This window comes from Centroberyx gerrardi, chromosome 24 (genome assembly GCF_048128805.1).
Source record: "Centroberyx gerrardi isolate f3 chromosome 24, fCenGer3.hap1.cur.20231027, whole genome shotgun sequence".
Classification (NCBI taxonomy): Eukaryota; Metazoa; Chordata; class Actinopteri; order Beryciformes; family Berycidae; genus Centroberyx; species Centroberyx gerrardi.
Window position 1 is genome coordinate 4,792,929 of NC_136020.1, and position 13,031 is coordinate 4,805,959.

The window sequence follows — 13,031 nt, forward strand, 5'->3', positions numbered from 1 at the left end:
TGAAGCAGTGATGAAGTGTAAAGTTGGAGACAGAGGAGTTACCTTGTAGAACTCCACATCCCACCAAATCCACGCTACTCACCAGACCACTATAGCAAACACTTGGTAGTTTGTTGACGTTGACGTTGACTGATACAATATGGGTGTAGATGATAGAGAGCTGCATGTCCGGTTCTCTAGTTACTAACAGCAAACTAAACACACCCTGACAATATATGTCAATTGGTCTGCTGACCCAAGTATTGCAAAGACACTGAGTTCTGGTGTATTTTATTACAGAGACACTTTGTTCTTTTATGACTGTATTTTTTCCTGTGTGCCAAAACATGGATGATTGGGCCTATTTGTACAGCACATTTCGTACACATAGGCAATTCAAAGTGCTTTACACACGGTACAGAAGACTTTAGACAAGAAATACAGGATAAGATAAGTAAAACAGTGAGAATAAAGATCAAGTTGCATAGGCAGTGCAGAATAAAAAAAGTTTTAAGCCTAGTTTTAAAAGTGGTCAAAGTTGGGTCTTAGCTCTGTGTAGCATAGTAACTAAAAGCTGCCTCACCTTGCTTAGTTTTAACTCTGGGAATGGTTAGCAGACCGGTCCCAGATGACCTGAGGGGTCTAGAGGTTTCATATGGTAAGAGCAAGTCAGAGATGTATTTTGGTCCTAAACCATTGAGTGCACAGTGTCGGTCCTCAGTTTTGATTGACTGAGTCAAGTTCAAAGCAGTTATAAAATAGGCCTACCTGATAAATGCAAACCTGTGACCTCATATCAGTTAATTTAAATATTAATATTATAATTGCATATATGAAGACATCTGTGACCTAATAACATTTCTTTTAAATACTGATATAATTGCCTGTATGAGCATCTGTGACCTCATAATAGTTCATTTAAATATTAATATAGTATAGTAGCATCTTCTCAATACATCAAAGGCACCAACAAGTCATTAAGTTTATTGATTTATTTGATAATCATTCAAAAAATACAACAGGACACTGCAGTAAGAAGACATTTCATGCACAAATCCAAAGAAACCAAATGCACTGGGTTAGAATTGATTCACTACCATCGGACTGACCAACAGAATTGAGTTTGTTAAAAGAATCGGTCTTCCCACCACTAGTGTGGACGGTCAACAAGCTTGTCGGCCGAGAAAAGTTGGCCACAGCTGAACTTTGTGATTATCGGCTGTCAAGAGCCAAGCAGATTTCCGCACTTCCTAGTTTCCGTACCAATGTGATTTTTTTTCATAAACAATAGTTCAAAATGTATGAGAAGTTGATTCTAACCATTCAAAGCTTTCCAGTTGTTTACAAGTTTTAATGGACTACAGGAATAAACGTCACAAAAATGATGCTTGGAAAACGGTTGCACTCATCGGTGGGGTTGATGGGAAGCTCTAAAGTCATTGTTAGCAGCAAGAGGCCTAGCAACAGAGCTCGCTGTTTCAACCAACAGCTGACGCTTGAGCCAGTATTCTCTGCAGGTCCAAGTACTACAGGTATGTAAGAGACAAATTATATATTAGGTCCAAAATCGTTAAAGTTATCCTTTAAAAAGACAGCATCTTTTTACTGCAGCTGAGCAAGAGTTAATAACTGAAGGCTATGAGGAACATGTCTTATCTAAAAACATATATTAAAATGTATCTTAACTATGAAATGAAACACCGCCAAAGCCTCTAAAATCAAACACTCCCAAAGCCTCTGCCACAAAAGGAATTGTGGCAGAAAATTGCAGATAAATTAAATGTGTAAGTAGGCTTTTTACATTTGCATCTATAGACCATTGTAGTTACCTAAACTAAAAAAAATTATTTTGGTCTGTTTGCAAGGTTTATGTATTCAATTATGACAAATTCCCATTAAATTGAATTAAGTAATTCTAACCTAAATTACAAATTACCTAATATATTTTATGAAAATGACTCAAATAGAACTAAAGTAAATTGATTGAATCAATTTGAATGTATGCAATTTGTGCTCATGATGCCAAAACATTTCAAATGTGTTAGTTTAATGAGTGTATCAAAGTGAAATAATCAAACTCTACATTATCTGGTTCCATAATAACAGTCAGGCACTTCAGACTATTTTAGTTCATTTTATCTGTTTCAGTGTTTCAGTCTAGCTGATATTAAACCAAACTAATTTCGATTGGTTCTTTCTCCTACCTGTTTCTCTACATATATATATATATATATATATATGTACACGTTAGACTACATTTTAAGCTTGCTTCAAGGAACAGAAAATCCCAGGCTTACGTTAAATTGTTAACAAACGTAACCAGCTAACTCAAGTTATCCACGTACAAGAAACAAGGCCCTGGGCTTTGTATGTTTGTGTACGACTTCATAGCTTGGCCTGGGGGGCGCTGCTGGGACAGGGGTACAGATGCTGCCGTAGAAAAGCCAAGATCTTCTCCCAAGAGTCTTCCTGAGCGTCTGCATGTGGTTTGGTCTCTCCTCCCCACAGCAACACCACTGCAAAACACACACACACACACACACACACACACACACACACGCACACACACAGGACACACAGGACATTCCATTATACACAGTCATTCCATTAGCAATTAATACCTAACCCTAACCTTACATATAATCCCATCCTCAATATGACTCTTTCTCTGTTATGACCAATGAAACACCATGAAAGGATTTCGTACGATAAGAGAGGAGACGAGTGCTGCGTAATGCACGTTCCCAAAAGGATTTAATGAACAGAGGGCATTATATATGTACAAATATTTGACATTTAGCAAATGTTATCCATACTGGATATTTCCTATTCATAATAACATAAAACTAATAATATTAGGCTATAGAATACGTGAGCTGAGCACTGCGTAAAAAGCTAAAAACATGACAGGCTCCTTCAATCATCTTTTTGAAAGATGATTGAAGGAGCCTGTCATGTTTTTTTTAAATAACTTATAGTTCGTTATTGTTTTATCATTTAATTGCTCAGTTCTTTTTGCCTTTTTGCTACTCAAGCATGTTTGGCGATGTGCCTTTAATATTTAATATATTGAAGTAATGGCTACGCCTCCGTTTCCCCCGTATATATTGTATTTTAGAAATTAATACACAGATGCTGATTAGGTTGTGATGTTTTTTTGCATGATGTTTTGAGGTAGGCTGATGTTTTTCCCTATAGGCTACATTAGGTTACTGATGCAGTCTGGTGCCTGGATGGAGAAGCCTGTAGTCCAGACAAAAGCTATGGTAACCTTCTTTCTTTTCTATATTAATTTGGTTTCAATTATAAATATTCATCATGGACTAATGAGTAGTCCTAAACACCCCAATTATATTATATCTTTTTTTTTTTTTTTTTTTAAACAATATTTTTTATTGGTTTTAGTATTTTACACATATAATACTATACAATACTATACTATACATAATACACATAAAACACAAAATTATCAAGTATGATAAACATAAATTCAACAACAAAAACAGACAAAACAAACAAAAAATCTACAAAAACACATCAAAATCAAGCAGCAATATATAGCACCCTTATTTTAACTGCACATTCACATTCTCAAGGAAATCTAGTAGTGGAGTCCATATTTTTGCAAAATGATTTGCTCTTCCCCTGGATATATGTGTCAGTTTCTCTAGAACAAGACAAGATGCCATCTCTTTTATCCATGCATGTATAGAAGGTACATCAACATTTTTCCAAAAGAGGGCAATCATTCTTCTGGCCTGAAGAAGACCGAAGTCTATCAGTAAAACCACTATCCGGGATATGTTCTGAACAACCTTTTTCCAAAAACATTGTAAATTTGGGCACTCCCAAACACAATGGAACAGAGTCTCCTCATTTAATACAGGTGTCTGGAATCCCAGGGTACCACCGATTCAATTTAACCGGTGTGATATAAGTTCTCATTAGCCACTTATATTGTAGCAACTTCATTCTTGTATTAATTGATTGTGTCTGTGCCTTTAGGCATGCTATTTCCCAATCCGCCTCTTCTATATCTTCCTGAATATCTAGTTTCCATTTCTCAAGTCTATCAGTGGAGGATTCCTTTTCATATGACACCAAAGTTGCATAAAACAAAGATACTTGGCCTCTCCCAGTATGGTGCGAGAGTGCTATACCTTCAAGATTTGATAATGGTGGCTCAGACACTAATTCCTTATATCTAGATGATGCGAAGTGTTTCAGTTGTAAATCTTTAAAAAAATGTTTTTTGGGTATATCATATCTCTGGCATAGCTGTCCAAAACTAAGGAGATTACCATCCATATAAAGGTCTTCTATTTTCTGTATACCTTTGTGTGCCCAAAGTTTGAAACCACCATCTGCTCTTCCTGCCATGAAGTGATCATTGCCCCATATAGGGGAGAAACGCGAGATGATGGGGGTATCTCTAGTGTGTTGGTGTGCAGTATACCAGATGTAAATGGGATTTCTAAGGAAAGGATTCTTTGTTTTCCTTTTCATTTTTTTCGGATCTGCTGAGTATAAATAGAGCTTAAGGGGAAGGTCTAATACAGATGCTTGTTCAATGTTCACCCAGGCTGGAAGGGTATCTATGTGAAAATAAAACATTGCAGCACGCAACTGGGCAGACCAATAGAATCATCTCAAATTTGGGAGCTGTAACCCTCCCCTTTCATAAGGCAAGTAAAGCAATCCTAGTCTGAGCCTCGATTTTTTGTTGTTCCAAATGAATTTGCTAAAGATGCTACTGCATGTATCGAAAAATGGTCGTGGTAATGGAAGAGGGAGTGTTTGAAAGAGGAATAAAAATTTTGGTAGTACATCCATCTTAATTATATTTATACGACCAATCATTGATATGGGCATTGTCATCCATCGGTCCAATGCCTTTGTCACTGCGTCCACCAGTGGGTCATAGTTTGTCGGGACAATTGTCTTAATTTCAGGAGTGATCTTGACACCAAGGTAGATAAAACCCTCCTTAGCGTTCATAAATGTAGTCTTTATTACAGGCTCTAATCTTTCTTCATTATTCAGGAACAATATATTGATGATTTTGGAATTATTAATCTCATATCCAGAGAATCCTCCAAATTTTTCGATTAAGTTGGTTAGGTTAGGAATACTGTCTTTAAGATTTGTTAAGAAAAGGATCACATCATCCGCATATAACGATATTCTATGTTCTTGTTCCCCTAATCGGATGCCCGAAATGTCGCCATTTGTTCTTACAGCCATAGCCAGAGGTTCTATTGCCAAAGTGAACAACATTGGTGACAGTGGGCACCCCTGGCATGTCGAACGTTGCAAGATGAATGGTTTAGAAACTGTTCCATTTGTTAAGACCCCAGCCATCGGATTTGTATATAGGATCTTGATCCAAATCAAAAAGTTTTCTCCAAATCCAAATCTAGGTAATAGGTAAAAGATAATGCCACTCTATACGATCAAAGGCTTCTCAGGCATCTAGCGACAACACTGCTGTGTCTCTAGCATCATATTTCTCATGTAGTATATTAAGAACTCTTCTGATATTATGAAAGCCTGGACGTTTTTGCACAAAACCATTCTGATCATTATGAACTAAATGTGGGAGATAAGGATCCAATCTTCTTGCCAGGGCCTTGCAAAGTATCTTTGTGTCACATCCCATCAGGCTGATAGGTCTGAATGAGGAGCACTCGGATGTTTTCCCGGTTTCAAGATGAGGGTTATCATAGCCAGCCTTAAAGTGGGTGGGAGGGTTCCCTCTCGGTAGGATTCTTCATACATGTTTAAGAGAGGCATTAATAGTTTTTCGTGAAATTTCTTAAAAAATGTAATGGGAAAGCCATCAGGCCCAGGCGCTTTGCCACTGTTAATACTCTGGATAGCCTGTGACAATTCTTCAACCGTTAAACCACTGTCTAGTTCGTTTTTAGCATCCTCTGATATTGTTTGGAAATCAAGTTGGTCAAGGAATGTATCTTGCTCTTCTGAAACTTGGGGACATTCTGATTTATATAGAGATTTATAAAATTCTCTGAAGCGACTATTAATTTCTAATGGGTCAACTGTGATATCTCCCGAGGAGGTTGTTATACGATTAATTGCTCTGTCAGATTGTAATTTTTGAATTCTCCAGGCCAAGAGCTTTCCAGCTTTTTCTCCTTGATCATAATAGGACTGCTTCAGCCACATTAAACTTTGCGGATAATTTATTGTACTTGGTTCTTAAAAGCAATAGCTCTTTTTGTTTTGCCAAATCATCTTTTCTATATATATCCAACTCTTTTTTTTTTTTTTAAGATTTATTTTAGGCATTTTATGCTTTATTCAGTCCCACCAGGATTATTGCGGCCAAAAATGCTTGATTTTGCTGCAGCTTTTCTCAAAAATTGCGATACAATTTGTGAGGTTTTATGTGCTCTTTTTGCGGTAAAATTGTGGGAATTGGGAAAAATTGCAAGCAAAGGAAAAAAAAAAAGTTTTCTCTCTCTCTCTCTCTCACTCACTCACTCACTCACTCACTCACTCACTCACACACGCGCGCGCGCGCGCACACACACACACACACACACACACACACACACACACACACACACACACACACACAGCCTCCCCCTATTCTCTCCCAGTCTCCGTTTAAGCTGTTAACTCTTCCAAGAGCTTGAATTTTGCACTCACCACGATTCTTGCTGCTTTTGTTTTGTTTTGCACGGTCTATGGCAGTAATTTTGGTTGGCAGGTGAGCTTTGTTCATCTTCCACCTGAATGCGCGCTCAGCGCCGGCGGCACGGGGGGGCATTGGGGGGCAATGCCTGTCCAAATGGGCTTTTGTGCCCCCCCAAAATTGAAGCCTAGAAGGTACTGAAATAAAACATACAAGATTTCTGAGCATTTATACTTTATATTTACATTTATATTTATTACATTTACGCTATTCTACTCATTATTTCGGTTGCTGCCCTAATAATATAGATAGGAGGATGCGGTCAATCTCATATTATTCCATTGCGCATGCGTTTGAGATCAGAGCTGCCACACAGTCAGAAACACAGCTTCTGATTGGTCGACAAGTCAGGAACACAGCCTCTGATTGGTCAACAGACTCAACCCAAGGCATCATGGAATTGCTAGACTAGTGGACGGCTAACAACAACAATAACTGTTTTCAACACAGAAAAATGGATAAATAATCACAGAAGACATTCAGTGATGGATTTATCATTATGGATTTATTTTACAAAGTCTCCAAAAAGACACTGCAGTTCAAGGCTGGATTACAAAGCTTAGGATACGATTGCACTGGAGCCCTCAACGGTTAGCTTCTGGGCAAAAAAAAGTAAGTCTCTCTAATACAGCGTTCCAGAGATATTTAGTATACTTAGTCGTATACGCAACAAGTCCGACATCGTTGACCTGAGGGGGTTAAAATACATAATATAGCCTACAATATAGTAGGCTACAAGTTATATATTAGTGTCGTTGTATTTTAGCATGGTAAAGCAAATTGGTCCATTTGGACGGGAGACGTGCAGCAGCAGTAAATAAATCAATGCGCATTATAAAAAATATAAACATTGTAAATTTGCAGAGAAACCCTTATTAACAAGAGGCGTTTTGCTTATGCAAAGAAATAAATCTATTTAAACGAGATATTTGCTTGCCACAAAACAATTCTGTGAACTGACAAAGAATGAAATTAATAAGCTTTGTTAGTGAAATATCCTTCAAAAAGTGTAAACTAATGGCGTTCTATTATGATTTTTCTTATGTTACGTTGAAAAATCATTGTGCCCCCCCGAGAAAATTTAATGCCCGTCCACGAATTCGTTTCTCCCGCCGGGTCTGAGCGCGCTGCGATGACGTAAGTTACCACAACACTGAATGCGACAATTGGTCCAAATCACAAGCGGTCTGTTGATTTGGCCATTTCATGCGGAAAAGTTGCAGCAATTTTGCAAAACTGCAAGCTCTCGCAAATATTGCGGAGATTTCTTGAATTTGCGTTAATTATTGCGATCGCAAGTTCCTGGAGGGACTGTTTATTGACAGAGATAGTATGAGAGAGAGACAGGAAGGTATGGGAGAGAGAGAGGGGAGGACATGCAGCAAATGACCGCGGGCCTTATATGGTACGCGCTCTACTCAGTGAGCCACCGGGGCGCCCCGATATATATCCAATTCTAATGATTTGATCTGATTCTCCAAAGTTTCCATCTCCATTTTTTGCTGTTTGGCCTTGGGGCTGGTGTAACTAATGATTTCTCCCCTTATGTACGCTTTGAATGCCTCCCACCTCACACTGGCACTAGTTTGATCTGTATTTATCGCAAAATAATTGTCAATTTTAGTTTCAACAAATTTAACAAAGTTTGTGTCCTTTAGCCATCTAACCTGAAACCTCCAATTGGGTGGGCTATGAACTATTTTGTCTATATGAATATTTAACGACACAGCAGCATGGTCACTTATCAGAATGCTATTACACCAACATCTCCTAATCTTTGATAGAAGTGCTCTAGATATAAGAAAATAATCAATACGAGAATGGGATTTATATGTACTTGAATAGCAGGAATATTCAATTTTATCAGGATTCTGTTCTCTCCATACATCCACCAAATTTAAATCTTCTATGTATTGTTTCAATAATTTTCTAGTTTGTGCATGGTAAATCACAGTTATTAGAGCGATCAACTGCTGGGTTCAAAGCACAATTAAAGTCTCCTCCTATAATATAAAGACCTTTATAAAAGTTAAAATGATATTATATCATTTTAACTTTTATTTAGGCTACGAGAGCCATAACTATAAAAAAAAAAAAATACAGATTCCATAAATAAAATTTATAATCACTTATAGGCTTTATGTGTGAGCACTGTTGTTGCTGAATCGTGGGCAAAGTTTGATTAAGTATTGAATGACTTTTGTGTTACAGCCTACACATATCAGTATGATAGTTATAGGCATGCTCCTGGATGAGCCTATAAACTCTCTGTTTTCCGTCCACCTTTCCAAAATATTCAATCCAATTTCTCCTCTTTTTGCTGTTTAAAAGAATGAAGATAACCTCATTGTGACTGTTACTTTCTATGTCCATTTTCTCGCAGATAATAAATGTGATTTTTTTTTCTGTTGGTACGACATTGGAATACTAGAATGCAAAAATTTTGCACCGGACTCGGTGTGTAAACTTCACATGCGGAAAATTCCCGCACAAATATTCCGCAAATCCGTCCGCATTTTCGTGTCGCACCGGTGTGAAACAGCTTTAAGGCAGTCCTCTCAGTGGTTGAAGTAACATCACATGCACATAGACATGCATACCAGAGTTAGACTGATATGGGTTTTTGAAGTCTGATACTGATATTTAGCTCCACCAAGAAGGTTAAGTTTTCACCTTCTCTTACATACCTTCACCGTAGCGAAACGGTGCAAACTTTGAACGTGCCCCTGGATTGGCAGAGTAGAACCAATCAAAGCAGAGCCAACTGCGCAGCTTGCTGGTGACGTAGCGAAGCTAGTTACCGCCAGCGGGACTGGACAAAATGTAAAGTTTGGTCAGATCAGGTCGGCAACTAACATTACATACTCACTGAATAAACTTTACACAATATTATGAATGAATTCAAATACTAAAATAATATTAAAAACTTAATTAACTTAACTTAATAATAATTAATAAAACTTAATAATAATATTTTGCTAGCAGCACTGGCTCAGCAGCTGGTGGTCGAGCGTCTGTGTCAGCGAGTGGCTGTATGTTTTGATATTAGAACTAACAATGCGTTTCACTCTAGGATGGCATCAAAAAAGCAAAGGGGACATAAGAGTAAACATGTAAGTAGGCCTAATGGTACTGTTTAAGTGACAGATAAACACTAATCCTATTTTAATGAGTTTTCTATTCATACTGGTTATCAGATGAGTGAAGCAAGGAGTTGCGGTTGATGTGTATAATGAATTAGTGATAATAGTTTCATAGTGATTGAGAGCTTGTATAGTGTTGTAGTGACTGGAGGACTGCTTAAGTGAAATAAATTATTCAAATGCATATGTGTTTGGACTGGTAATTATCCAACTTTTATTGTGTTCAAGAGTACTAAATAGGCATAGAAAGTTGTGTAGAATTGCAGTAAATGTGTTTAAAGAATAATACAATTTTTGTGGGACAACCTTCAGAGACCCTACTGATTTGTCCCCACCACCAGTAAACCTACGCCCTTCGTACTGTTGAAGGCGAGTACCTCAAAGCTGTTAAAAAAAAACCCACTGCAAGCCCGCCCCCACGCCCTCTAGGCCAAGGGCAATTAAAATAGCCATAGTTAGGGGGACACAGTTCATTGAGTTGGCTACACTCACCTGGTTTTAACCAGGTTTCAGTAATAAATTAAAAATCCAAATTATAAAATGATAAGAAGTAATAAAATCATTTAAGTCCTGTTAGTAAGGGATCTGGTGTTGAACAGAGCCAGTTTGACAGGTTCCAAAGGCAACTTCGGTGGAAAACATTGACTGGGCAATATGCAATATTTAATAAAAAGGCCAATATCTGTCTAACCACAATACATATGCTCAAAACATTCACACACACACACACACACACACACACACACACACACACACACACACACACACACACCTGTTGGTACATGATCAGTGATAGAAACTGGAGTCACTCATCATACAGCTTAAGCCAGGTGACTTAGTACTTCCTAGGACTGTGTATGCAAGGTATTTGATCCTCACAATGATAGGAGGACAAGGACACACATGCACAGAAAGTCTTTCACAATCAGACAACCTTAGCCGGGGACCCACCCCACAAAATAATTACAAAGTCTGTGTGTGTGTGTGTGTGTCTGTATGTGTGTGTGTGTGTGTGTGTACCATTTACCTTTCTGTTTTCTGTGCTGCACTATAAAATTACTGGCATTGCTGAGGGGTGTGTAGGGCGGCTCAATGAGATGTCCAGCATTGTGGTAAGTGACTGTGGTAAGCAGGTGCTCATTGCCCGCTGCACGCATCATCTTGGCTATCTGAGGGTCAAAGGTCAGAGGTCAGTCTCAGGTCAGTCTTACTTAACCATCACAACTCATTACACCAAAATGAAGCCTGCCTCTCTGAATCAAAACAGCAGATACTGAGTCTGTGTCTATTATACTGGCTGGCCCTGCAAAACCAGAGGTGCACAGGCCCAAAAACCCAATGAGGACTTGATGCAACCGGAGCACGCACTCACAAATGGAAGAAAAAATTGCTCAAATCGGATGCTTTTATTCTACATCTGACCAATGAAGTGATGTGCTAAAGTGAACAACTGCAAAACCAAATTTAAAGTTTTCCTGTAAATAAATGGTCATTTTGGTACTCTCCACCACCGATTGATATAACACAGTGATTCAACCTATGGCCAGTTCATGAAAGCTTTTACATTTGCTGTTCTAAAAAGGGAAAATCCTTTGGCACATAGGAAGTGATGCATTTTACATTTCCAGCAACAGTGGTTTATGGGTAGTTGAGCAGCAATAGTCACCATGGCTGAGAAAAAGAAAAGAGCGCCACCTACAGAAACTCAGGCTTCATCAACAGGAAATCAGTTCAGTCAGCCAACTCACGTAAACAGGTTATTGAGAATGAATGCAAATATAGATAGGAGTTCAGTATGGCATCTAGGCTCTGATCCTCTCACTCCCTGCAAGCATACACCTAGCTAGCGAAATTAGAGTAGGGAGTGACAATAGGGAACTTCCCCTGGGGGAAACCTAGAATCAGAGCCTACAAGTGGATGCTGGAGGAGGGGGTGATGAAAAAGAGTGAGCAGGTGCATTGGTAGCTTAAATAGACTGCCTTATTGAGAGGGGGGCACTTGGTAAGAGTTGCATGATGTATCACGTGTCTTGCAGTGCAACTCGAGTTGCCTGCCTGAACTAGCTTCGCAGCTAGCTTCATTACTGTCCACACTGTTTGACTGACAAGTGATCTCTGTTAGAGTGTTATCTAGGAACAATTTTTCAGTTTAACCCCTTGTACCCTGACTTTAGCTGACTTTACCCTTAAATTTCCCCTTAAGTAGCTTCAAAGTTAGAAAAAAAACATTTTCCTAACTGTACAGCAATGTCACATCCATATTCTGTATCTGCTGTTCCAGCGCTTTCTTGAAGCTCTAGCTGCTTATATTGAATGAAATATTCAAATACAAGACGCCATGTTTTTATGGCTGCACCATTAGCCTACATCAAATGGAAAAAATCTAGATGTTTGTGCATCATTACACATTTCCATTGCCAGTTGTGGCTTGTAAACACAACTTTCAAAGTTGCTCAACATCTTGTTGAGCTAGGGAGGAGGGGTCAACGCATGTATAGTAAGGCGAAACACCAAGCAGACAAGGCTTGTTCCAAAATGAGAGTGAATCTGGGGTTTTCTTTCACCCGTTGGAGTATTGAAGGAGAGGATTGGGATGAAAAGCGATGTGGAGTTGGCTGTTTTCTGTTGGACAGGTAGGTGCCGGTTAGCTTAGCTAGCTATATCAGCTTTTCTACTACAACACAGCTACGCTAACAACGGTAGCTAGCTGCCAGCTCACAGCACTCACTAGCTCTGACCAGAACTCCAGTCACTCTGTATTAGAGTTCGGGGCCGCTACCGTAGCCAGTGAGCTTTTAGATATAAAACGATTTAGCAGTGGTATTGGTTGCAGGTGTAAACAAAAAGGGTGTCAAAGGGTTACCCAGAAACTTCCCAAATATTCAGAAATATAGAAAATACAGGCAGAATGGGCCATAAGTAATGATAATGACTAGGATCATTTTTGAGTTTATGCTATTTCAAAGGGGGAAAATCCTGCTCAGTATGGCTTTAAAATGAACATGAAAATGAAAAAACTGTAGACCCATCATATTGTCTGAGTGACTATTCCGATTTCTCAGCTGAAAACCCGTGCACCAAGAAACTGCAACATTTGTAAGATGGCATCTAAAAGTGAATAGAGGCAGTAGGATGTTTTTTCTCCAATTTGTGAGTGCGAGCTCTCTTTCCTGCATCTATCCTCTCAGAAT

At 38.7% G+C, this 13,031-nt stretch overlaps 1 protein-coding gene across 1 annotated transcript in view; it reads right to left on the reverse strand.

Moving 5' to 3' along the window:
• Nucleotides 1–2,327: 2,327 nt before the first annotated feature.
• LOC139923304 (peroxisomal succinyl-coenzyme A thioesterase-like) overlaps nucleotides 2,328–13,031 on the reverse strand; it is a 51,941-nt gene continuing 41,237 nt past the window's right edge. The window contains exons 10-11 of the mRNA XM_071914040.2: nucleotides 10,868–11,009; nucleotides 2,328–2,495 (exon numbers count right to left, since the gene is read on the reverse strand). Of these exons, the coding sequence (XP_071770141.2) occupies nucleotides 2,365–2,495; nucleotides 10,868–11,009 (273 nt within the window). The 3' untranslated portion in view covers nucleotides 2,328–2,364. The remainder of the gene's footprint in view (nucleotides 2,496–10,867; nucleotides 11,010–13,031) is intronic.